General features: G+C 30.3%; 1 protein-coding gene across 2 annotated transcripts in view; it reads right to left on the minus strand.

Moving 5' to 3' along the window:
• The window catches only part of LOC127713938 (short transient receptor potential channel 4-like), an 83161-nt gene that overhangs the window by 9775 nt on the left and 45691 nt on the right, over window positions 1–27695 (minus strand). Inside the window, exons 4-11 of one of the 2 annotated variants that reach the window (XR_007987545.1) lie at window positions 23242–23476; window positions 19478–19642; window positions 15212–15351; window positions 13934–14295; window positions 11066–11261; window positions 8021–8215; window positions 7026–7067; window positions 4825–5492 (exon numbers count right to left, since the gene is read on the minus strand). Coding sequence is in view for 1 of the 2 variants with exons in the window: in XM_052219891.1 (XP_052075851.1) it covers window positions 5303–5492; window positions 7026–7067; window positions 8021–8215; window positions 10842–11037; window positions 13934–14295; window positions 15212–15351; window positions 19478–19642; window positions 23242–23476 (1525 nt within the window). In the remaining variant the exon portion in view is untranslated. Of the gene's footprint in view, window positions 1–4824; window positions 5493–7025; window positions 7068–8020; window positions 8216–10841; window positions 11038–11065; window positions 11262–13933; window positions 14296–15211; window positions 15352–19477; window positions 19643–23241; window positions 23477–27695 lie in introns of both variants that reach the window. The other variant, XM_052219891.1, reaches the window with a different exon arrangement.

The raw sequence follows: 27695 nt of genomic DNA on the forward strand, positions 1-27695 counted from the left end.
AGTGATACATACTCAAGGCCCTTAAAGTATCAAGAAACTCTGATCTGTAGTTGGCAGGCTAGTGATACATACTCAAGGCCCTTAAAGTATCAAGAAACTCTGATCTGTAGTTGACAGGCTAGTGATACATACTCAAGGCCCTTAAAGTATCAAGAAACTCTGATCTGTAGTTGACAGGCTAGTGATACATACTCGAGGCTCTTAAAGTACATACTCAAGGCCCTTAAAGTATCAAGAAACTCTGATCTGTAGTTGACAGGCTAGTGATACATACTCAAGGCCCTTAAAGTATCAAGAAACTCTGATCTGTAGTTGACAGGCTAGTGATACATACTCAAGGCCCTTAAAATATCAAGAAACTCTGATCTGTAGTTGACAGGCTAGTGATACATACTCAAGGCCCTTAAAGTATCAAGAAACTCTGATCTGTAGTTGACAGGCTAGTGATACATACTCAAGGCCCTTAAAGTATCAAGAAACTCTGATCTGTAGTTGATTAGTGAAAAAAAAATCTTATGTATGTTATCAAAGTGAAAAACAAAAGTATGCAGGAAATAGACAGTAGAATCATGACTATTGTGAGAAATCTGTCACATGGAAAAGCTTAACAAAAATTAAGCTTGGTACCAAAAACACATGAATACACAATAGTTTACCAATATGAGGCTTCATACCAAATATAAAGGAGCTTTATTTTTTAGTTGCTGAGAAAATGCCACAGAAATATGTTACAATGGATGCACAGAAGTAATGATAGAAGGAGGGATGGGAGACTGACATAGGTAAATCAATATACCTATTCTCTGTTGAAGAGGGGTATAGGAATAGAGGTCACCACTTTAATGTTTTTCACAGTAACAAAAGAAGTAAATCATTAGTAAAATCTATTGGAGTTACCTCCCCTTTTAAATTAAATTCTTTAAAAATTTTCAATAAATAATAAATGAATTAAAAAACTCTTGGAAGAAAAATCATTTTAAGAAAAAAATATAACAAAACATATAAATTATAAAGAAAATTTATGCAAGTTGCATTTTTGGTTTTGAAAAAATATCATTAACATTAAAATGTCAAAAGTCGGACACTGGCTTCCATTTTCATATTGGAATACTTATGAAACTTTCGTTTAAATCATTACTGATCATCTGAGCCACTACTATTATTGAACATTCAAAACATCTACACATTCTAATAACAGAAACTATATAATAACTTCATCAGTATCCTCTTAAAAATTAGGATTAGTAAATTTGAAAGTGCTTTTTCAAGTATTGAGAGAATTTTTGTTGATTATGGATACACATTATGTTTTTTAGTTGGTTAACAGTAACACAATAAGTGAACATTTCATACCAAAGATTTTTTAGTTTTTATTCATATATTTCTTTTTGTTTAGATTTATTTTTTCCCCTTGGGTTACATACATACTACTATATGTGCAAATAATTCAACAGCAGTTGTAAAACTGATTTATGTTATTTTTTTATTTTAAATATATGGGCAAAAGTGCACATGAAATTCCTTGGAGTTTTTAGTGATGGGATTCACAGACGCTAATCCAGAATTTGAGATTAAAGGGGTGCAGCCCAAACATTTTTTTGTTAGAGTTTTGACATGTTTAATGCAGAAAAAGCAATGTTTTCAATTTTAGGGGACCTGTGGGGTCTGAATTTGCCCATGATTCAGCTCTAATATGTCAAGAAAATGTTGGATAATCTTTTCATTGATAGTGCTCACAGCAACTATGAAAGATGGTTTGCTGTTTTTGTATAATAAAATACTGATTAATAGATTTATGTTTAAGCTTATTTAATGGATCATTTGTTAATTATTTCCTTAAAATTGATTGGCAAGGTCAGGAGGTATAACTTATTATCCCCAATTATTGATATGAAGAAAAGATAGAAACATCTAATGATTTCATGAGAAGTAGGTAAAATAAGAAATTAAGAAAAATTATATATATATATATATGTCTATATTGTAGGCAGTTGTTTGACGACAGACTTCTACCACATTAGTAAATCTAAAAACTATTAAAAAAATGTAAAACATCAACTTGGCCTATAAAAAATTCTGTTGATTTCCTAAAAATAAAAGTTACAATATTAAATCCTGTTAAATTTACTTTTGAATGTTTTTTTTTTTTTTTGGAACAGCAAAAATAACTGGATTTACAATATAGTATTAGTAGAGTTTTTTTAAAAGTTCTCTATTTGTTAAGTAAATGTCTATTAGCTCTACTGTAAAAATTAAAGATGGAAAGTTATTTGCTAATTTTTCTATAAAACATGAAAAATATATGTTACAATCAATTTAATACAATAAACAGTTGAACCTCATTAGTTTTTGATTCAATTTAGCCAATATTTATTTGATGATTGTACAGTACCAAAGTCACTTTAAGAAGACATGGATTTAAACAAGCAGATGAACACCATATAAAAATAAGGAGATGTGGTATGATTGCCAATTAGACAACTATCCACCAAAGTTCAAATGAAGTGGATGTAAGCAATTATAAGCAACCGTACGGGCTTTATTCATGCATATTTGTTTACAGCTAAATGATATTATTGCTTGAAGTAGCTTTCAACACACATTGAAGTCAGCAAGGAACCTTGTTCACTTAATCCTCCGTTTCTGTCAAGGAATGGCTGGATACAATTTTGCCATTAAATTCAAATTAATTTTCAACCATACCTAACACTCATATCAATTCCATAGTATATTTCAGCAACAGTACTCCATTTTCAACTGACTTTGTTTCCAATTTAAAATTTTTTGGCAAATGAAAAATATTGTTCGTGTCTTAGTAGTATACAAAGCAAATGGCACAATCATCATTATTAATTTTGACTTTTTAAGTGCATCACCAAATTATGGTAAAAAAGGGTAAAATAGATTGTTGAGACAGGACATTTATTTACTGCTTATATATGTACATCAAAACATGCTCCTTCCATAAGGTTTGCAGTGACAGGGAACACAGTATTCACAAGTCTGTAATACTTAACAGTTATCTCCCTTTGACAAAAATTCTAAAATTTGCCAAAAAAAATCAGTATTTTTTAAAACAAAATTTTACTAATATCTTTTTGTCCTAGATTCTAATGAAGTTCAACTTTTACTAATACAGGTTAGCAATGTGATATTGACAAAATGGTTGTTGTTAGTTATTAGTAATTGCAATTGTTAGTAGAAGCTATGCAAGATGATCTTTCTTCATTCTTTGTAAAGAGTTGCAAAATCATTATCAAGCAAACTTTCCATAAAATATTTATTTACACTGTATGGTATCTTGATAATAAGTAAAATTGTAATTCATATTTTATATGAAATAAGATTATACTTCTTCATTATAATTCATTTTAATATTCTATTTCCAGGAAAAATGAAAGTTATTTAATCATCCAACATTCAATAATACAGCATACATAAAAAAACAACTTTAAATCCATTTTCATAAAAGTTTTGACCTGTCAAATTTCTTTTTTAAATTAAGCAGAGCTCACAATTCGCAACCTATCTTCTTCTTTTATTGACCCAAGTTTAGGACTGGGAAACCCCAGAAATCAGTTTGAGTAATTTTTATGAGATACCCAATATCATTGAGTGAAAAACAGTTTTTGGAAATTTCCTTTGGTCACTGATTCAGGAAGAGTTAAGTCTAAAATATGCTGACAGAGGAAGAAAAGACAAAAGCAAGAAAAAATCAGTCATTAAAAACAAAAAGTCAAAGTTTTGTGTTTTATAAGAGTTATCTCCAGTGTTTTGAGCAGGTATATATATTATCATAAAGCTTACGAATACATTTTCCTATCAATTTTTAAAAGCATTTTCTTTTAGCCAATATCAATGCATATGTTTGTATTGAATTGCCAGGAAATCTATCTGTTCACAAAAAATGTAAAACACAATTTTCTCACACAAAATATAAAGACATTACATGCTCAATAGAAAGAAAAAACTCTTGTAAAATCATGCGAAGAAATACAATTTATGAAATAGACTGTAGTGAATACAGGGAACATCAGTTGATATTTTCAATTACTTTTTTATGCCATTAAAGTCTATCTTTGCACGAATTCACAGAAATTAATTTTTTTTTTTTTATTTCCACAACATTATCTATTGAGGTTTTTAATTCTTTTTAACTGTAGGTTAACATGACAACCACCCGCAGACCCAGAGCAAGGATTTTTTTTTTGAAAAAAAAAAATGAAAACACTACTTTATAAATTTTTGAGCATCCAAAGTGCTCTTCTGGATTTACCTTCACCAGAACCAATCAAAATCTAAACATTTGAATGTCAGGCAAGTATAAATAGCTATAGGTAGATATGCAGCAGCTATATGACAAAAAAAAAGTAACTCAAACAGAATAGCCAAATGTACCAACATTCAATTTGCCTGAGGGAGTTCGAACCTTAGTTTCTTAATAATTTCTTAATTTAGCAATGGGGGAATTTTAGATAATTATGTTATAAATCATGTCAGTTCCAAAAAACTGACTACTGAGCTGATGATACCCTAGAGAACTAACAGTCCTGTTTCACCTGTAACATGAGTCTCAGACATAAACAAAAAGACTTATTGATTCTCATCTTATGTGTTTATAAGATTTTTTTATTCTGTCCAATGATATTATTAAAATTGAATTGTAATATAAGTGCATGTAAATTTGTATTGAACTAATCTAAATATATCAATGGAAATGATATGTCCTTCCCTGTCTGCCTCCCTCCCTCCTTCCATTAGCTTAACAATAATGCAACTCTTTACAAGAATGGTAAGAGTAATTTAAATGTTTTCAATATTCACCTTGATAAATAACTGTTACTTGGGGCATCACTCCATAGATTCCATTTTGGCAATCCACAAACCTATAAGACTCAAATCAAATACTGAAAGACGGTTAGTACTTTTTCACATAAGTTAAAGGAAAATATATATATGAGCAAATTAATACAAAATCTACATTCAGTGCCATTGTGTGACGTTAAATATTGTGCAAGTTTTCAAACAACATCAAGTAATGGGTTTTGACATTTTTGTTTACAACATGGTTTTTAAATACTATTTGAAAATATCACAGTATATTTTACTTGTTGATTTATTGCTAAACATAATGTCACAGGGGGAATAACTCCACAAAAATTCTTAGCAGCAAAATGGGAAAAGCAAATCTTGGAAACAAGACAAAAGCAAAGCTATCCAAAATCTGTATTGTTTGTGTTACTGGAATCAAAACTTTCAGAAAAGCTTGACATTAAACTTTTCCACATTCTTTTCTTCTTACTTGATGTTTTCCCCTGGTTCGGATTGGGTGTTTTCATTCCATTATTTTTCAAGATTTCTAATAATTCGTATCTGAACGATGATATATCTTGTTTAATTTCTGTAATATCATCCTCTGTCACACCTTCACCCCTCAATGGACCTCTCTGTTTCTGCATGATGTATCTCTTAACAAGATCTTTCATCACACTCTGAAATAGGCAACCAAAATCAAAGAATTTTAAATCAGTATTTTAAATATATCTTATTATCCAGTAGAAAATGTAACAACTAGGATAGGAGGACACAAATGACTATAACTTGTAAAGTTTTCTCCACCAAAACTTTACCACTTGTGTAGCACCAGGCACAGCTATAAATCTGGTTTGCACCATATCACTTTTTTGACTACCATAATAGAATTATACAAAAAAAATGTACATGATCCAGAATAACACGAAAAACCCAACCACGCTTTCCATGGTGTCTTCCTGCTATTCCTACATTTTAAAAATATGTATTCCTTCTATTCCTACAAACAAAGTACAATAGCTGTTGTTTTAACAATTTAGATATAATTGATTTACAGGTAAATAAGTGCAAAAAAAATGCACCTTTTTAGGTATTTATGAAGAATTAGGAAGATTAATGCTACAAAAGTATTTTAACATTATCATAATATTTTCAAACTGGGCATTGACGAAAACTCCAGCAGTTTTATGGATATTTACCTCAAGTTAATTAGCTTTATGTTTTTACAACCTAATCTGATTTAATCCCTTGTTTATTCAAGTATTCCTCTTATTCCTACATGGATTTCTTACAAATGACATACCAGATTTTAAAATGTAGCAATAGCAGGAATAAACCCTTTCCACAGATGTCACTCCAGTGTATATGAACATTTCAATGTTCAACACATTATAATATAAATGTTATTGACATAAATAAGATAAACAACAAATCAAAGCAAGAACTGACTGTACTGAATTCGTTGTCTATGAATAGCAATATTTAAGTACATTTCAATGTTTTTGGTAAGATATATACATACTTGTTTGTGTCATCGCATACTTAAGGCTATTCATATATAATCTTTCAAAAAATTTCAAACTTCTAGGCAAAGTCAAAAAGTCCATAAAAACTGATAAAATCAAATGCTATCAAGTAATGGAAAACAACTACCACATTCATGACTTGGTCATGTAAATTCTTCATTAATAGACTTAATAAAACATAATGTCATCTTGATTTCTAGAAAAGTTGTGAATAAATTGAAGTTGGATTCTAATTGGCTGCCTTGTTTCAAAGGGAATTATAAAGAATCTAAGGAAAATAAATGAATGTATTTTGGTGGTTTTTTTGTCATTATCATTAGGTTGCTGTCTGATTGATGTATACCTTACATTGCCTTTCATTAATACACCACATATGAATTTAAGATAAGTGATGCTGGGTCAAGTAAGCTAAAAAATACCATCATTTTGTTTCAAAACAAATGAAAAATGATGTGTATATGACAAAATCTATTGTTTCAGAAAAAATCTGTTTCGTTATAAGAGCCAAGTAAATAGATGTTATATAAGTACTTCTCATAGTTCAATATTAATCCAAGTGCATGTTTTTTTTAATGTATTTGATGTCAACCAAACAAGGATGAAAATAAATAACTTCCAGATTTATTAAATATATCTGTTTAATGTGACCTGAAATAATAAATAATTTGACAGATAATCAATACACACCTGATATCTCACTTCTTTTTCATTTATTTTCTTTACAATTTTCTGCAAATAAAAGAAATTCAATATATCATTTTAAATATTTAAAAATTTTAAAAGCTATTGATTTTTAGTGTTTTAAAACATGCTTGTGCAAAAACACACAGTAGTGAAGAGTTTGTCAAAGAGAGAAATTTAGTGATGGCATATAGTTTTCAACATAGACTGTTAAATCATAAATCAAATTAGAGTTATCTCCCTTTCATAAATTTAGTATTAATAAATGACGCCTATAATTTTAAAGCTAAATAAAATTTCTTCATTTTTTAAATTTAGTAAAAGCTGTATACATGTTAATCATTTCATGGTTTTTAAGACTTTTTCCTAAATGAAGACTTCATTTGCACAAAACTTATGTTGAAATTTTCACTGTAGTACTGAACAGAACAAAACTTTACTGATGCCAAGTATTTTCATTTAATACAAAGAGAAATTCAGCCAATTTCTAAAAAAATGCCAATATAACAAAGACTAACATTCTGTATGTGCCTGTCACAATTCAGAAGCCTGTAATTCAGTGGTTGTTGTTTGTTGCTGAATATCATATTTGTTTTTCATTCATTGTTTTGTACATAAATCAGGCCGTTAGTTTTCTTGTTTGAATTGTTTTACATTAGTCATTTCAGGGCCTTTTATAGCTGACTATAAGGCATGGGTTTGCTCATTGTTGAAGGCCGTACAGTGAATTAGTTGTTAACTTCTATGTTATTTGGTCTCTGGTGGAGAGTTGTCTCATTGGCAATAGTTCCACATCTTTTTTATTTCTATAATAGGGGAAAACAATGGTGGTATTACCCCTTTTAGAATGTGTTATCACCACTAATGTTTGATGATGAGTTATCTCCACTTATGTTTGAGAATGAGTTATCTCTGCTTATGTTTGAGAATGAGTTATCTCCACTTGTGTTTGAGAATGAGTTATCTCCACTTATGTTTGAAAATGAGTTATCTCCACTTACTCTAATGCTTTGCCATCTGTTTCTTTTCTGTTGTGTTGAGCAAGCACATAATTTAGTTTTAAACCAGCCCGTCAAGTATACAAATGTTTTTGGGCTGGGTATAATATTAAATGGACATGGCAATGTCCCAGTGTCTTCAAAATAACTCATCCATAACTTGGACCTTGCAAATTTCCATTCTTCGTCTGCTTGACTCTAAAAATAGAAATTGTTGGTATCTTTTACAATAACTATAAATAAACAATTCTTTATAGATGACCCTTACAAAATGGCTAAAAATCCAATCAAATGAATTATGATAGATTTGACTATTATTCAGAAATAATTAAGGTAGTTTCAGGCAGCCTATGTCTTATTGGAGATTTTATCATGGGTAGGATATGTTTTCTGAATTTTTTTTACCAGTAATGCAAAGGATCAGATCATGGATTGAAATTACCAAAAGATTTAGTTTACACATGGTTATATCCAAGAGAAACCATATAGAGGATACTATCATGTTTGGACAAACAACATACTGTAAGGTCAGAAGTTAAGCACATTTTTGCAAAGGGCTTAAGCTGCCTTCAACCTTGACAGGTTGTACTATCATAGGGTATAGTAACTCACTCGTAAGTAAATAAATGTCTGACTCAAGGGCATCAAAGTAGCCGAAAAACATTAAAATATTTTCAGATTAAAAACAGATTTAAGGATATATCTATAAAGAGTGCAATGATATCATCAATCAAAAGGTGCTGTTGAGTAATTTCTAGGGTAAAAAATTAACTCATATGTTTTAGAACTATCACCTTTGGGTAAATGGTGAATTTACAGTAAATAAATTCAGACCGTGGTAGACATTATTATCTGTGATATTCTGTAGAAAAGTTATGAGTATTTTAGTATTTTTTATGCAAGTTTCATCTCAACAGGTATCATTGGTTCTTTTTACCTTTTCATGTATCTTATTCAAGCACCTGCTATGTAATGTAAGAACGAAAGTTTGTTCAGTTTGATTATCAATGGTGGAACAAAGAGAAACCATATAAAATAATTAAAATTAGAGCTATTTTCCTAATGCTTGTAGTTTAAAAGTTTGGTTGGCTTGCTTGCTTTGTTTATATAAATGTTTGCTCAAGCATTGTAATTAAGATTGACATCTGCAATCAATAGATATGCAGGGCTTTTCAGCTTGTATACATTATACTTAAATGTTATTGGATGTTAAGTATAATGCAGAGTATAATGTATACAAGCTGAAGCCCCGCTCCTATTGTTTGCAGATGTCAATCTTAATAACAATGCTTGAGCAAAAATTTATACGAACAAAGCAAGCAAGCCAACTAAACATTTAAACTACAAGCTTTAGGAAAATAGCTTTAAGACATTTTATGCAGGCCATACAACTTTGCAAGTAAAATTGAATTATTGTTTTTAGACAACATAAAGCACAACTTTTGTCTAATGTTGATTACAATAAGCATACTTTTTTTAAGGAAAACTAAGCAACAGAATGTGTACACAATATCGACAAACACTGGCAGCAGAAATATACAGTATCTTCCAGCAATTAAATTAAACTTTTTTTCAAACATTGCAACCTGTATAACTTAACTATTAACTTAAGAAGTAAGCAGATCTTCAGACAAAATGTTTTGTCTTAAGTAAGTCACAGGTAACTCAATATGAAAGATGATTGATATTTCTTATTAAATCTAAATTTTCATCTACCAAAATAGTTACCTAATGCTTTAACTATTTATAACATAAACCAAACATGTGGTAACCAATTTTCTTGCAACTTAAGTCAGTTTCTCACAAGATGTTTAAATATTTGTAAGGTAATGGAATTGATGCTGCTTAGGTGAAACAGATTGATACAAATGATTTTACCTTGATTGACCACCTGAGTTACACAAGATAAATTGTGGTTTTAAAAACTGATTTTTTTTTACCCCAAAAGGCTCTAAACTAAGCAAAAGTAGGAATAACTACTTCCTAGAAGATTGGTTAAACATGAATTATGTAATATCTGAAGACAAAGGCTGTATCATTGACAAGACTTTCTTTTGAAAAAGGTATGGTATTATTAAATGGAAAATATCTGAACAAGGACAGTTTCCAAAGACTCTACCAAAAGCCTGGATTTCATTCTGATCTATATTGAAATTCAATTTCCACACCATAAAGATGTCTGAAAGAAATAATAAACTTCATGCACATCTTCATAAGGTTTTCTTAAGTTGTACCAAATTTCACTGGAATCAATTGCATTAAATGACTCATTGTCAGATGGACTGACAGAGGGTAAATGTGATTCCTATATACACTAATCTTCAATTGAGGGGAAGATAATAATTATAAAAGTGACCCCTTGTCTAACTGACAATGCAGTATGAAAACTAACAGGAGCACGAAAATGAAGAACATCTGATTGCAAAGCAGAATATCGGTGTTCTTAAAGCATGACCTTATCATTACGGATAAACATAAAATAGGAGGTTGCTTACCAAACTATCAGTTTAACTTAACATAAAAATTTATCATTACAAACAAACATAGATAGGATGTTGCTAACTATCAGATGACCAGCATAATTTGAGACAGATGAACATCATGCTACTATGTCTATGCCACGTAAAACTTTGCTAAGAAGCTTGGAACACATAATATTTTATCAATCATCATGATTCCTAGTATTAGGACATGAATACTAGTAGATGAATCAGAATTAAGTAATGGTAACATCTTTACAGAAAACAATTACAGAGAAACAGTGCAACAAACATTGATCGTAAACCAAAACAAAATGGCAGTCACACAGGCACACTTTACTTACAGATATATTAATGTATGAACTGCTCATCATAGCAATCAATAGATTTAACAAAACTATAAAAGCTAAGAAACTGTAGCTGCCAAACATCAATTTTCCCACAAATTCTGTAAACTCATGTTTCCCTTGCAACTCAGCATGAGATAGGTCAACCAATCCAAAAATAGCCCAATATAAGGTCTGCAATATTTCAAACAGACTGAAAAAGATAATTTGAATATACTTACTGAGATTATTTGATAGGAGTTGCTCATCATGGCAATCAGCATGTTTAACAAGACAATAAAAGCAATAAAACTGTAGCTCCCGAACATTAACTTTCCTATTAGTTCTGTGATCACATGTTTTTCTATAAGTTCAGCATGTTCTAGGTCCACAAGTCCATAGGCCGCCCAGTATAAAGTTTGTAAGATTTCAAACATACTGAAATAACATAAAAGTTAACTCATAGAGACTCTCTGACACTTGTAATAATCTCATATATAATATAAGCAGCTGCGCTATGAGCACGTGATGAGCGCTTCTTATGTATATTGATATTGTTGCCAAAATAAAATAGAATATTTAACGTGCGTCTTCTAAGAAGTTAGTAAATTGGGGGCTTATGGCTTTGTAGAAGAACATGCATGAGAATACCTTTCGGTGTATGATTATTGCCTTAAATATGTTTGAAAAAATCCAATAACTCTAGAAGGACAACCAAGCAAATGTTCAAAATCAAAAGCAAACCTGCATTTACCAATTCCAACCATTGTGTAAAGCTTGGAGTAATCTAATCCAAGCATATTAGAGCTAGTGAGAAACATGTAAGAAATTGCCTTAAATCTGACAGTTAAAGTCCCATAACTCTGGAATGATGAATCAAAAGGTATTTTTTAAACTTTTAACAATTCCAATAATTGGTTCAGCAGCTTCTTATTTTAATTCCAATAATTGTGTAAATTTAAAGTTTCCAGTAAATCAATCTAAGCATACACAAGTTATGGCACAAAATTTGAAAAAATGTATTCAAATCTGATGGTTTAAGTCCCATAGCTTATGGAAAGACAAACCAAAAATCATCAAATTTGAAAGGGAACTTTCCTTTATCAACCTCAATAACAGATTAAAGTTTTGATGAAATCAATCAAACTATAACATTATATATCAGGCCTTTTTTTCACTCGCTTAAATTGTATAACATCTTGTCATGTTTGGGTCTTTTATAGCTTGCTATATGGTATGAGTTTCATACAATGTTGACAGCTTTTCAGAGACCTTTAGTTGCTAAAATTATTTTACCTCATTTGGTCTCTGGAGGATAGTTATCATATTGGCAATCATATCACATCTTCTTATATTTACATTAGTGTGCAATATGTAAACAAATGTTAAACATTTCATGAATTAAGTTTCATAAAGAGAGGCGAAAGATATCAAAGGGACATTCAAACTCATAAGTCGAAAATAAACTGGAAACGCCATGGCTTACAAAGAAAAAGACAAACAGACAAACAATAGTACACAAAACACAACACAGGAAACTAAAGACTGAGTTACACAAACCCCACCAAAAACTGGGGGTGATCTCAGGTGCTCCATAACTAGGGAATGACAAAAGTGAAAATCCTGAAAATTAAAAGGATGCTTACTTTGATAAATTCTAGACCTGTGATAAAGTTTCAGAAAAAAGTTTCAAAGAAAAATTTCATCCTACAATTTTCTTTAAAAAATTGAATAAATTTACCATGGTTCAGAGGATAAGATTTTTTGTAAAAGTTTACAGATGATGGATTAAGGTGGAGGTAGACAGGCGCCAAGTAATAGTGATAGTTATTGGGCCAGCTGAGCTAAAAATAATGGTAAAAGTGTCAACATATATTTGTTCCGCCTAACATAAGTTCCACTGGAAAATTTGTTAAAAAACTATGCCATAACATCTGTTCCTATTGGAACAAATATTCTATAACCTTTATTCCGTAAGGAACAAATAATATAATATTGGTTCTAGTGGAAATAATATTACAGAATATTTTTTCCACTTGGAACTTGTATTTGGAAGGAACTTCTATTTCATGACATCAGAACAGTACTGTAAAATCAGTTCTATGTTTGAATACATGCTAAAATTGCAGCAGAACAGGTTTTGCAAAAAAAAAATTGCATCTTAAATTTTGATAGCAATATTTGTATGCTGTATTTCTTAAATTTCAATAATTTATATCTCATTTTTGTCTTTTCCTCAACAATCGCAATAATAAATCCATTCTCAATTTTATGCAAAACTTTCTGTATTTACAATATCATATTCTAATAAAATATGTTTACATGAGAAACAAAGAAATGAGATTTACATGACGAGATGACATAGGCTGTTAAGTAAATAATAAATCAAATTAGAGTTATCTCCCATTCGACTCTTTATTTCAATGTTATAGAAGATTCAAAGCAATAAGAAAATCAAACTTTCAGAGTTACTCTTTTGTTCTGATGACAATGATGGATGATTGTTTTACCTACAGTGGCAAATTAAATGCAAATACATGTGTAAGCCAGAAATATGTAAATGAGATGTAAATATGTCCACTGCTTTGTACTAGACAGGATGCTGAGTTAGAGTTTTAAAGTGCCAGTTCACAAGGTAAAGTATGCAGAAAGACAAGTCAACCTCCCTGGACACAATATTCTGTTGCTAAGCCAACCAGTCTTTGCTCTTTCTCCTTAATGCCATATGCTAAGTGGAGAAGCAGAAAACACCAACTTTAAAGTCTTTTATTTGACCCAGCCAGGGATTCAACCTAAAATTTCCTGCACTTGAGGTGAGCATGCTACAATGAGACCACCCAGGCAGTTCTCTCTTTTATTCTGATATATTTCTGGTAAAATTAAGATAGATTATTTTCATCATAAATCTTGTTCTTCAAATTGTAGCAAAATTACTCATATCTGAGGAAAAAAATCATGCATGGTGTATTTGCAACTGTAATTTTAATGCAAGAAAAGATCTTACAGATGCATTTTTTTTCTCAATCCCAGAAAATTGGTATTCACGAAAAATATATGAATCCACAGAACAACATAATTCTTTTTTAAAACATGTCTTTAGTTTTACTTACTTTGCAAAACTTTTGAACTTGCGATCACAAGAATCATGCTGGCCTGTTGGGTCTGCATCACACTCCTGAGCTCTCAACGTTGCATAGTACCAATAAAGATGATTTAATCCACAAGCAAATGAAAACAACACAAGAATATATACACCACAAAACTTCAATATGTCTAGAATCATACGTCCTAATGATATCTGTAATGGCCCTAAATGTGGATTCACAGTGAATATGTAAATGAGTTTTAATGAACTGAATATATTAGCAGCTGCAAAAAGGGCTTCAGCAATTAAATTAGGATCATAAGCTTTCCAGTGTTTTCTCTCTAGTTCTGCTAATTCCTTATGACCTGCTGCTATCTCTCTTTGAACCTGAAATTTAAAAATAATTGCTGTGGATTCATTATTTTTCAAGGGGTACCATTATTCATAATTTCTTGGATATAGGAAAACCATGAATTTTAAACGAAAGATATATTTTCAATAGGCTTGTATGCCAATGATTGCAAAACCACAAAATCAAATAGCCATGAAAATACAATTTTTCCTCAATCCACGAAAATTGGGTACCAACGAAAATAATGAATTGACAGTGAATGTTTGAGCAAAAACTTATTAGCTAATAAAACTTAGACACAATTACTGTGACTTGACAGATAGTACTGCTCTCAACCTATTGCAATTCATTAAAAATTCTGAACAATATCCACTACAGGATTTGAAAATATATATAGGTGTTGTTAATGCTTGTACCACGTTAGCATATCTTTACTTTGTAGAAAAATTGCATATTTGATTTTGACACTGACTTGATCAGCAAGAATATCAAGCAAACCTTCAACGGTGGTCTGACATTCGACCTTATGAAGTTCAAGTATCAAAATAACAATTGCCATTATTTTATTTATCAGCAATTTGTCTTAATCTCTATGTTTTGTTTGGTTTAGAAATGAAGTAGTGAGTAAAAGTATTTTACATGTACAATGTATTATGATAGTTATTTGGTTGTATGAATGACGGCACGTGCATTTCATTGATAAATTGACAGGGATTGACATGAAAACATGAAGATGCTGCAGTGTTATCTGAAGCTATTCCTAATACTTTGGAGTATCATGAACTGTCCTTGCCCTAAAAAAATATTAAGCAGCAGGATTAAAGAGAAAATGTACAAATTGCTGATGATGTTTAAAAATGTGTGAATGTAAACTTTTCTGTTCACTTTTTTAAAAATTGCAATGAACTTTTAAAACATCTTAGTAATATAATTGGCTGATTCAATAATTACCTGCACGTAAGCTATAACCCTGAGAGTTAGTGTAGCTATATACAATGAGTTTGTAACAAAATCTAAAATATTCCACATGTCATGAACGTACTCATATGCACCCTCATCCCATAGCTGTTTAATTTCAGCCCATATGTAGCCTGCAAAAGAAATATGCATCCATTCATTACATGTACAACCAAACCACACAAGAGTTAACCAATTTTCTTGCAACTCATAGGTCAATTCTATCTACATTTCATCCAGAGCTATTTAAAATAAAGAGGCACTGAAACCAAAATTGGTCAGATATACATGTATCAAATTGTATCACCTGAGTAATATATCATTTCATTACTAAACAATTGCTTAAATAGTTTGAAGTAAAAAACAACTAACCTGTTCCAACAAGATTGGCTTACACATGTATGGGTTTTGGTTGTAAATCTACACACTGCCATTAATAAATAATTTTTCACAGTTTTGACAGTCAAAACATTTTTGTGAGTTTTTATTTTTCTTGTATATTTTCTCATAATGTTACAATTTTTCAGAGGTTTTGTTATATTTAGTTTTGTTGAATTTTCAGTAATTCTATATTTGATTCTGTTGAATTTACAGTTATTCTATATTTGATTCTGTTGAATTTTCAGTAATTCTATATTTGATTCTGTTGAATTTACAGTTATTCTATATTTGATTCTGTTGAATTTTCAGTAATTCTATATTTGATTCTGTTGAATTTACAGTTATTCTATATTTGATTCTGTTGAATTTTCAGTAATTCTATATTTGATTCTGTTGAATTTACAGTTATTCTATATTTGATTCTGTTGAATTTTCAGTAATTCTATATTTGATTCTGTTGAATTTACAGTTATTCTATATTTGATTCTGTTGAATTTACAGTTATTCTATATTTGATTCTGTTGAATTTACAGTTATTCTATATTTGATTCTGTTGAATTTACAGTTATTCTATATTTGATTCTGTTGAATTTTCAGTAATTCTATATTTGATTCTGTTGAATTTACAGTTATTCTATATTTGATTCTGTTGAATTTTCAGTAATTCTATATTTGATTCTGTTGAATTTACAGTTATTCTATATTTGATTCTGTTGAATTTTCAGTAATTCTATATTTGATTCTGTTGAATTTACAGTTATTCTATATTTGATTCTGTTGAATTTTCAGTAATTCTATATTTGATTCTGTTGAATTTACAGTTATTCTATATTTGATTCTGTTGAATTTTCAGTAATTCTATATTTGATTCTGTTGAATTTACAGTTATTCTATATTTGATTCTGTTGAATTTTCAGTAATTCTATATTTGATTCTGTTGAATTTACAGTAATTCTATATTTGATTCTGTTGAATTTACAGTTATTCTATATTTGATTCTGTTGAATTTTCAGTAATTCTATATTTGATTCTGTTGAATTTACAGTTATTCTATATTTGATTCTGTTGAATTTTCAGTAATTCTATATTTGATTCTGTTGAATTTACAGTTATTCTATATTTGATTCTGTTGAATTTTCAGTAATTCTATATTTGATTCTGTTGAATTTACAGTTATTCTATATTTGATTCTGTTGAATTTTCAGTAATTCTATATTTGATTCTGTTGAATTTACAGTTATTCTATATTTGATTCTGTTGAATTTTCAGTAATTCTATATTTGATTCTGTTGAATTTACAGTTATTCTATATTTGATTCTGTTGAATTTTCAGTAATTCTATATTTGATTCTGTTGAATTTACAGTTATTCTATATTTGATTCTGTTGAATTTTCAGTAATTCTATATTTGATTCTGTTGAATTTACAGTTATTCTATATTTGATTCTGTTGAATTTTCAGTAATTCTATATTTGATTCTGTTGAATTTACAGTAATTCTATATTTGATTCTGTTGAATTTACAGTTATTCTATATTTGATTCTGTTGAATTTTCAGTAATTCTATATTTGATTCTGTTGAATTTACAGTAATTCTATATTTGATTCTGTTGAATTTACAGTTATTCTATATTTGATTCTGTTGAATTTTCAGTAATTCTATATTTGATTCTGTTGAATTTACAGTAATTCTATATTTGATTCTGTTGAATTTACAGTTATTCTATATTTGATTCTGTTGAATTTACAGTAATTCTATATTTGATTCTGTTGAATTTACAGTAATTCTATATTTGATTCTGTTGAATTTACAAAGTATATTCAATAAAACGAAATATCCTGGAAAATTAGGTTTTGTGATTCTCTACTCTTAAAATACAAAGGTTAAAAAGGGTTAAAAACATTTTATCTAAGTTTTACTTCAACTTATTTTTTAGAAATAAGATGAGAAGAAAATTTGTCAATCATACCAAACCTATTGTGATATGAATCCTCATCTATTTTGAAAGACATTTATGAGGGTCTAGATGGGGTTTACAGAATATAGAATACCCGTAATGGGCAAAAAGTGGAGAATAGAGGGCAAAATACAGAATAGAGAAGAATGAGGTGCTAAAATATAAAAAATAGAGAATAATGGTCAAAATAAGAATAGACAAAATGGCAGATAAAATTAAAGAATAAACCCCCCTACCATCAAGACCCTCATTTATACTACTTAAAATCAACAACATGATAAATCAGGAAACCATTTCAAACTTTACATTTCTTTGATCATTTTGAGGAAATAATTATTCTTATGAGAGCTCAGATATTGCTTAATATGAAAACATTAAGGTTTGTGTAAATCAAGTGAGTCTACATAATGTTCTGGTTTCTCACTGGAAAAGACATAAAAACATACATAAAAATCATCTTAGGCTTGAGGGATTTTCTGGAGCAGATGGGACGTGAATTTGTTCTTCTATTTCATTTGGCTTTGCCAAACTAACGTTTTTTTTTATCCAATAAAATTGAGAATGGAAATGGGGAATGTGTCAAAGAGACAACAACCCGACCATAGAGCAGACGACAGCTGAAGGCCACCAATGGGTCTTCAATTCAGCGAGAAACTCCTGCACCCAGAGGCGTCCTTCAGCTGGCCCCTAAACAAATATGTATACTAGTTCAGTGATAATGGACGTCATACTAAACTCAAAATTATACACAAGAAACTAAAATTAAAAATGATACAAGACTAACAAAGGCCAGAGGCTCCTGACTTGGGACAGGCGCAAAAATGCGGCGGGGTTAAACATGTTTTTTGAGATCTCAACCCTCCCCCTATACCTCTAGCCAATGTAGAAAAAAAACCACACAACAGTACGCAATAACTACTTTCCATTCTAATCAAAATATTTTTAAACCTAAAAATAGCAAGATGTGGTATAATTGCCAATGAAACAACTATCCACCAGAGACCAAATGACTTAGAAATTAACAACTATACTGGTCACTGATGGCCTTCAACAATGAGCAAAATGCATGGAATGAAAACTTATTGTTTCTTTACATCTGTTGGTATGCTGTGTTTCCTTGATTCCTACTTATATAAGATAAATATTTGTACATTTTCATGTTGGTAAGTTTGATTGGTGCATAGTGTCTGCTGCTAACCACTGACCAAGCCACTGACCAAGCCGCTGACCAATTAAAGAAGCTCTATAATCCAGTACAACTTAAAATTTTTTGCAAAATAATGGAAGTCTCAAATCCTAAACATTATATCTCTGAAATGTTATCTGTACAGTAAGATGTTACTGTAAATTTGGGAATTATTGCAATGTTTTTATTATTGTGAAAAATGCGACAGGATTGTAATCGCAATAATTTAAACTCGCATTTTAATTTTTTATAAAAAAATGAAGCAGGATTTTTCTCAGTATCAGAAAAATAATAATCGCATTTTGGTTTAAAATGACAAAATCACAATAATAAATGCATGCCATAATTTCTGAATTTACAGTAATCAAATGTCAGGACCATCAGGGAACAGAGACCCAAGTTGTATTCTCATGTTAGTATTTTTTTGTAAGCACTACACCCCAATGTTGTAAAATCTGTAGCAAAGTACATATGGCAGATAGTAATATACTGTAAATTCCTGCAATTTTTTATTGTGAAAGTTAGAATAAAATAGGGATGGCAAGATTAAAAATTTGCATTTCAAATTCTGAAAGCATCATTTGTATGAAGCATTTACTGAAATAGCAATAAATAATCTCTGATGTTCTCACCTTATTGTCCATTCTATAAAAATCACCATCATAAATGCACACAATATTTTAGATTTTACAGTAATTTTTTTCCTTCACAAACCACAATGTTAAAATATTTCTACCTGCTACATATGCTAAAATCATCCATTCTATGTTAGTGGCAGGTGCCCCTCTCTTCTCCTGATAAATCTTGGCATAATCATAATCCACCGTTGATGCTTGGCCATTTGGATGGACTCTATTTGGATTACTTACTCCGACTCGCTGGGAAACCAAAATGAGCAATACTGCAAAGAACAAGACTATAAGTTAACTATAAGTTAAAGATCTCATTATGAAGATTTGTTTATAACTTTTGCTGTTTGATGGCATCTATTTTTTTGGTTTTTCTTAATTTTTGTCGTCTTAACTGTTATAAAATTTTTTTTTAAAAAAATGCACATTTGGTTTTTCAATGGAATGACATATGAATTAACACATTTTGTAGTCTAGGCCAGTATCTCTTAATGTCATATTTTTTTAAGAGCCAACGGCTCTTTTCACAAAAAATCTTAAGAGTAAAAATACTTGTAAGTCATACACATTTCAGTATAACTTACGATCAATTTTAATCGTAAGATTTTTTGTGAAAAGAGTCGCTGTATATTACGACAAAGACCATGAACCATTTTTAAATGGTCAATTTTGTTGGGATACATGCTAAAGTAAAAGGACTTGTCTAAAGGACACACTGTGTAGTTACAAATAAATGTCCCTTTCTATCGATATTACAACTATTCCATATATAGAATGTGTTTTCTTTGCTTGTGACTAAATTATGACATAAAGACATGTCTCTGTGATTTGAGCTAGATAAATACTAAATTTTGTAAATTGTGCCAACAACTTAACACTTTACTGATCCATAATGTGTTTCCTTTGACCTACTGGAAAGGGGGAGGGTGACAGGGTGAGGATCATTTTCCAAATTCTGCTTTTTTAAAACAAAATTCCCACTTCCAACTTGTTTTCCTTCTTTTTCCCAGATCCCACCTTTTTGTACCCTCTATATCCCACATTCCCACCTTTTTGTACCCTCTATATCCCACATCACAAAAGTGTGTCACCCCTTCCTACTTGATTTTTACCTTCCAATAAAATCAACATCAAATGGTCCAAATAGAGTTGACAAATAATACCTTTACAATATCTTCTTTATTAGGTCCTAAGTTTATATTACAATTATTCATTTATTGATTTATATAAATGTATACTGCACATGTTATAGACAAATCTATGACTAAGTCATTTCTATATAAACAGTTCAAACAGTTCAATTAATTGAAACTAATTGACATCATTTGTAAACTGAAGTAAATCATAAATCAAGGAAGATAATTTCAGATTAGTTTGTTCCTGAAACAGATGAGAGAGTCTTAAATCAACACTTTCATGTGATCTTTGACAGTACATGTTTAATAAAGCCTTTTACATGTTGTTTCTGCTGGGGTAACCAACATCAAATGATTATGTTAGAAGATAGAAATTTTCTTATCAATGTATAGAGGTGTCTCATTCTGACTTGATTACACTGAAATTGGTTTATAATTGCAAAAGATTATAAAATCATATCAAATCAATTCCTTAGATGTGGATATCTAAGCTTAAAGTCCATGTAACCTTTCTGCAACATGAATGGTTGTTATACTGGCAATGGATAAATAGTAACATGTTAAAAAAAAAAAGATAAAAAAAAAAGAGATTCAGCCTGAAAAACAAGCAACAAACAGTCGAATTGTAAAAGAAAACCCCCCAAAAAACCTAAATAATGGTTTTAAACATATGCTCTCATCTGAATGTGTCAGATAATTTTTTCAAAGATAATACTTGTTTTTAAATTACATCCTGGATTTTTGTCAAAGGTAGCTAGATAGTGAGGACTAGTTAAGAGCAGAAAATCTTCATACTTTCAACAAAATAGGGGACTTGGAACTTTTGGGAGTGTAAAGTAACCATCCATGTCATTTGAATACTTGTGTATAGTCTCATTGGCAATCATACCACATCTCCATACTTTTTATATACCAGTAGGTTAAAAAAGGAAATGTTTGTGGTTAAAAGAAACAGATCTATTTGGTCTTTTTGTGGTCAAAATTCAATCTTTTTTTTTATTTCAGCTTGATTCAAAATAAAATGCTTTGTTGAATACTTTTGAGCATAGATAATTGTAAGGTTAGTGTGTTAATATTGAAATCGATATTGCTACAATGAAACAGCTGGTTTCAAGTGATATTACCTCACATCTACATAAATTATGGCAAAACTATTTTGATAAACATATGGCCCTCCATACTTTTTTAAAACTGCTCAAGCTGACCTGGAGTTTAATCTTGCAATTCACATTGGATAACTCCTTTCCATTGTGCTGTTATTAAATTATGACAACCGTAATGCCCTTCTCTTAAGATAAAAATTAGAAAACCAAGAAAAGTGGCCAAAATCAATTGGGGATGTCATTAAACTGTAAAAGTTGTTATTTTAAAATATTTTCCTCGCACGACAATGAAGTGACATTTATTTCAAGTCAACAGAAATCGGTTGCTGTAACGGCAAGGAATCACAGTTTCGTCAATGTTCACCTCTCAAGGTCAAAATTAAAATCTAAAAATGTACTTTTTTTCAGCAGGGGTCACTTGCACACCAATTTGGGAATTCTTTTAAAAGAAAGAATTATTGAACCCAACTGTAGACAATTGGTATTGTGAAAGGGCAAAGCCTCTTAGAGGGACAGTGTCAACCATGCCTCATGTCAGTGGCATCTTACCTGAATAGAGACAATTTGTATCTGAATAGCTAAAGTAGGTTTTTGTTATTGTATGGGGCTCCAGTAGGATTCCCCCCTTAGGTCACAAGGACTCTTTTAAGCAAATTTAACTACGTCTTTTAAGTAAGGTTTTTAAAGGTCACAGGTTGTTGAAAATGAGATGTCATGTCCCGTGGTAGCCTGCCAAACCCCAAAGGTTGCAGGTTCAATTTGACCATGTTCAAGCCACTTCTATATCTTGTCAAATGAAGCAATATATTCAAATATTAAACTTATTGATCAGAGATATCAAATTTTTTACTTAAAATCAATTAAAGCTTACATTTTTTTTGTAAGTAATAAAACAGCTAAACAGTTAAAGTTTCAAATAAAAAAATCTACTTGAGTGGTCTTCTTTGAATAGAAATAATACTTCCAAATTTGATTCAAGTGATTTAAGGATGTCATCTGTATAAAATATAAATTACCTCCCTTTTCCTAAATTGAAGGAATACTTTGTAAAAGTGTCAAAAAATGCAATGTAACAATCTGTATCATTATGATGACTAATAGAGAGAAAATACTGACATAGAGGTCTCTAAACACAATAGCTCTAATGGAGCTCCATTTAATTAAAGCCATATCTATTATGTTTATCAGCGGAAATAAATTTATGACAAATAAAAAGAATAGGTAATGCCGAAAACACATAATTAACACTGCCAGGCATATTTTCGGAATTAATTTTTTTTTCTTTCTGTCTTTTTTAACTGGTGGCATTTAAAATAACCAGAAAGAGAAATCCATATAATGTAAATGTAATAGAACACCAAAATTCAAATTTACAAAATCAAAATAATGCCAATTGTGAAGAAATATGAAGAATTCATTTAATTTATATCTCTCCAAATATATTTTTCAGTAATGGAAACCTTCTTCTTAAATTAAGTTAAGTGAAGAAATATGAAGAATTCATTTAATTTATATCTCGCCAAAAATATTTTTAAGTAATGAAAACCTATTCTTAAATTAGTTTAAGTTAAGTTGGAAGGAGTGTAGAATTCTCTTCACGATTATAAAACTATAGCGTTACATAATACAAACCTAGGAATGTGAAGTAAGACGAACTGTGACACATAAATTTTATAAACGGCTTCCTTAACAACTTTCCAGGGAAGCTCTTTGGTGCTACCAAATAGAAAAGTGAAAGGAAGGGAAACGATACTCCTATACAGATGGTAAGAAATGTTCGACTAACAATGTTCCTCCGACGGAACCCTGGAAGACCGTCATACCAAAGAGAGGCTAGTAGCTGCTGACAGTTTGGATGAGCAATGAACTGAAATAAAAAGCATAATAATTTCATACTTGGATCTTAAGTGTTTTTTAACTGTTTTTTTCTGGAAAAATGTTAGTAATTTAAATGATTTTAAATTGGTTATTCTCTTAATAGAACATTAAACTTAAGAAAATTCATATACACAAAAAAGGTTTTTAAATTTCACATAATTGGTCCAACTTTTGGTCCAACTTTTGGTCCAACCAAATATTGCACTTTGGATGTTTTCTTCAGATCACATGTAGTCCTATAGTATTTACACTTCAATTGTTTAATAAGCAGCTGCACCCAGAGCGCATTAAACACTGATCTTGTCCATAATGAAATTGTTGCAGAAATAAAATGGAATATTTAGGACGCATCTTATCAGAAGTTAGTAAATTAGCCATGTACAAAAAGATTCATAAGGCTATCCTTCAGTGTATGAATATTGCCTAAAATATGACTATTCAAAATGTCCAATAACTCTGCAATGAAAAACCAGAAAATTTTCAAAACCAAAAGCAAGTATGCATTCACCAATCCAAACAATAGTGTAAAGTCTGTAATAATTTGATCCAAGCATAGTAGCACTAGTGCAGGACATGTAAAAATAAATGGTTAAAAGTCCCATAACTTTGGAATGACAAATAAAATAAAATTCAAAATCAATAGGTACCATACTTTCACAATTCCAACAACTGTGTAACTTAGTTTCCAGCAAATTGGTCCAAGCATACTCAAGTAATAGTACAACATGTGAAAAATTTACTTAAATCTTACTTTAACTGAAAAAACTCTTAACAACAAACCAGAATATTTTCAAAACAAAAGGGAACTTTGAAGTTATTATCAATCTCAATAGCAGTGAAAAGTTTTGAGAAAATCAATCAAAGAATACTCAAGTTAGCATAATGAGAAAAATGTTACTTTTTCTTGAAGTAAGTACCGTACTCTGGAATGAAAAAAATTATAATCATGAAAATTTAAATGGAGCCGGCTTTGATCAATTCTAGTCCTGTGATAAATTTTTAGGAAAAATGAACACAGCAGAAATTAATAATTGTACAGCATTTGTGAAAATGTTAGAATTTCCAAGAATAAAGTCACATAACTCTAGAATGATAAAATTGGAAATGGTCAAGATCAAAGGGGGGCTTTCTGCAGTCAATATTTATGTTATGTTAAAATTTTATGAGAATAGGTTAAAGCAAATTTGAGTTATCATACAAAGTGGGGACATACAGAATGATGGACTGACTGACAGACAGACTATGGTATACCATAATATGTCCTGTCTAAGATGAGCATATGAAAACTTGTATGTTGACCTCTTTTGATTTTTTGTGCTGTTGGGTTGCCCATCTGCTTGAAATTTAACTCTCAACTCCTTTTAATTATACACGATAAATATTTTTTATTTTAATTAAAGAGTCCAATTTTTTGACATAAAATTGCCCTAATGACAAGGTCTGCAGAATCTCAGAAATCCTGCTTTGCTGCAGATCTTTAATTCTTAGATTTCACTTTATAGGTGATATATTCAAACCAAAATTGGAAAATTTGCTGTAACTTGAATGTAAGCTTGGCAGTTGTCTTTGATATTAGATAAATAAATTCACCATGATAATTAGTTTGTGACATCGATTGGTAATATTTTTTTGTCTGACAGCTGTTCAGATAATGCATTTGAAAATGATATCATACTTCCAACTGCAGGCAATAATAACTGATGTTACTTTATCAGTTGTAATCAGATAAAGGGTGTAATACTGATTTTTTTTAGTGCAAATAAAGTACATTTTTGTACCAATGAGTTAAATAAAGTATTGTTTAAAATGTTTATAATAAGCTTGTTTAGTGTTTTTTGGCAATAATAGTAGGCAGATTTTGGCAAATGTTTCGTTTATAACAGAAAATTGTAAAAAAAAACTGTTTTCAATAAAAGATAACTCGGGTGTGTAAGATGAGAATTAGAAGTGAAACTATCTCCCCTTAAATATTTTTTGACAACCTTAACTAAAGGCTCTATGAGCCTGTGTCGCTCACCTGCATCTTAAACAATGGCAACTTTTTGGTAAAAATCATCATGAAAGGGCAATAACTCTATAAAGATTTAACTTACAATTTCAGTCTTGTTGACGTATTTGAAGATCTTGTCTTGCTGGTCATTTTTGCTTTTTAAAGTTTCTATGTACAATTGTATCTTTTATATTTTTCAAGATATTAATAGGCAAAAACTTTAAAAAATGGAAAGAATCATCTTTAAACGGCAATTACTCCAAAAACTACTTGACTGAAGATTTCAGCTACATGTATGATGGCTTATTTGTAGATCTTATCTTACTCATCATTTTTGCTATTCAAAGTTTCTATCTGTTTATCATAATTTTCAAGATAATAAACAAAAAGGCTAAAAAATGGGAAAAATCATCATTATAGGGCAATAACTTCAATTAAAGGAGTTGACATGGTTGACTGACAATTTCTTTCATGTTGACTTATTTGTAGATCTTAATATCTTGTTGATTACTTTTCCTAATAAAAGATTTGTTCTATCTATTAAAGTTTCAAGATAATCAGCAAAAATGAATTTTTTTTTGTAGAATTTGACATTTAAGGGCAATAACTCCTACAAGAAGTCATCTGACATTTTTGATGTAAATGGACAGCAGGTAGATCTCAACATTCTGAACATTTATCTCCAGTCATATTTTCTCTTTTCATAGCGATTTTCAAGATAATAGTCAAAACTTGCATTTTACCCATATGTTCTATTTTTAGACATGTCTGCCATGTTTGTTTGCAGGCAGGGTCATCAGACACATTTTTAAAAACTAGATATCAAAATAATGATTGTGGCCAATTATGGTTAAATTTGGCCCAGTTAAGTTTCAGAGGAGAAGATTTTTGTAAGATATTAATCAAAAACGCAAAATAAATAGTAAAATTTTGTCATTAAAGGGCAATAACTACAATAGGAGACATCTGACAATTTCATACATGATGACTTATTTGTAGATCTTGTCTTTCTGATTATTTTTCCTAATTTAAGTATCTCTTTATCTATTATAGTTTTCAAAATAATCAGCAAAAATGAAATTAATTGGTAAAATTTGACATTAAAGGTCAATAATTCCTACAAGAAGTCATCTGACAGTTTTGATGTAAATAAACAGCAGGTAGATCTCAACATTCTGAACATTTCTGTCCCGTCATATTTTCTCTAATTCATGGAGGTTTTCAAGATAATAGACGAAACTTGCATTTTAGTTTTTCACCCCCTATGTTCTATTTTTAGCCATGTTGGTTTGCAGGTGGGGGTCATAGGACACTTTATTTTAAAAACTAGATACCCTAATAATGATTGTGGCCAAGTTTGGTTAAATTTGGCCTTGTAGTTTCAGAGGAGAAGATTTTTGTAAAAGTTAACGACCAGTCGACGGACTACGGATGACAACAGACGCCAAGTGATGAGAAAGCTCACTTGACCTTTCGTATATAATAGGTATATAATATGAAGTAAGACGACAGCAAGGGAAAAACATTATTTGAAGAAAGACTGATAACACAATGGCCAAAAAAAGAAAATTTCAATTTAAATAATGTGAACTTTGTTCTGTATAGCTGACTAGTAACAGTATGGGTCTTGCACAATGTTGATGGCAGTACAGTGACCTATAAATGTGTACACCTACATCATTAGTTAATTGGTAGATAGCTGTCTCATTGACAATCAAACCCACATCTTTTAAAATACATTGCAGTGCTCACCAACACTGTTCCTAGCTGCTGAACTGTAGCTTTAATGGTCCTTGTAATATTTTTTGACAATTTGGGAAACGCAAATCTAAAAAAAAATATAGCAAGTACCATAAGGGCTGTGGTTCAGCAGCTATACTGTACCAGGATGCTCTCAATATTATTAAATATCAATAAACAGAAACTGCTAATCTCTGAATACATACCTTCCTCAAATCATACTGTCAAGTGGGATATTTTTCGTGAGAGTTTTATTTTTGCTAATTTGAAGATTAAGATAAAATCTGGAGAATATTCCCTGGTGTCTTAAATAATCTTAAAGGAAGATTAGAGCAAGTAACAGGAAAAATTTGAATATAGAACCTAGCAAACAGATTTGGACTTTGAAATTGCGAAGTTTGATCTCCTTGAAAATCATCCATTATACAGTATGCACTTTTTGGGTCTTTTGGAAAATGTTGTTTGTGCTGTATTCAGA

The sequence above is a fragment of the Mytilus californianus genome, unplaced genomic scaffold (genome assembly GCF_021869535.1).
Source record: "Mytilus californianus isolate M0D057914Y unplaced genomic scaffold, xbMytCali1.0.p SCAF_9, whole genome shotgun sequence".
Taxonomy (NCBI): domain Eukaryota; kingdom Metazoa; phylum Mollusca; class Bivalvia; order Mytilida; family Mytilidae; genus Mytilus; species Mytilus californianus.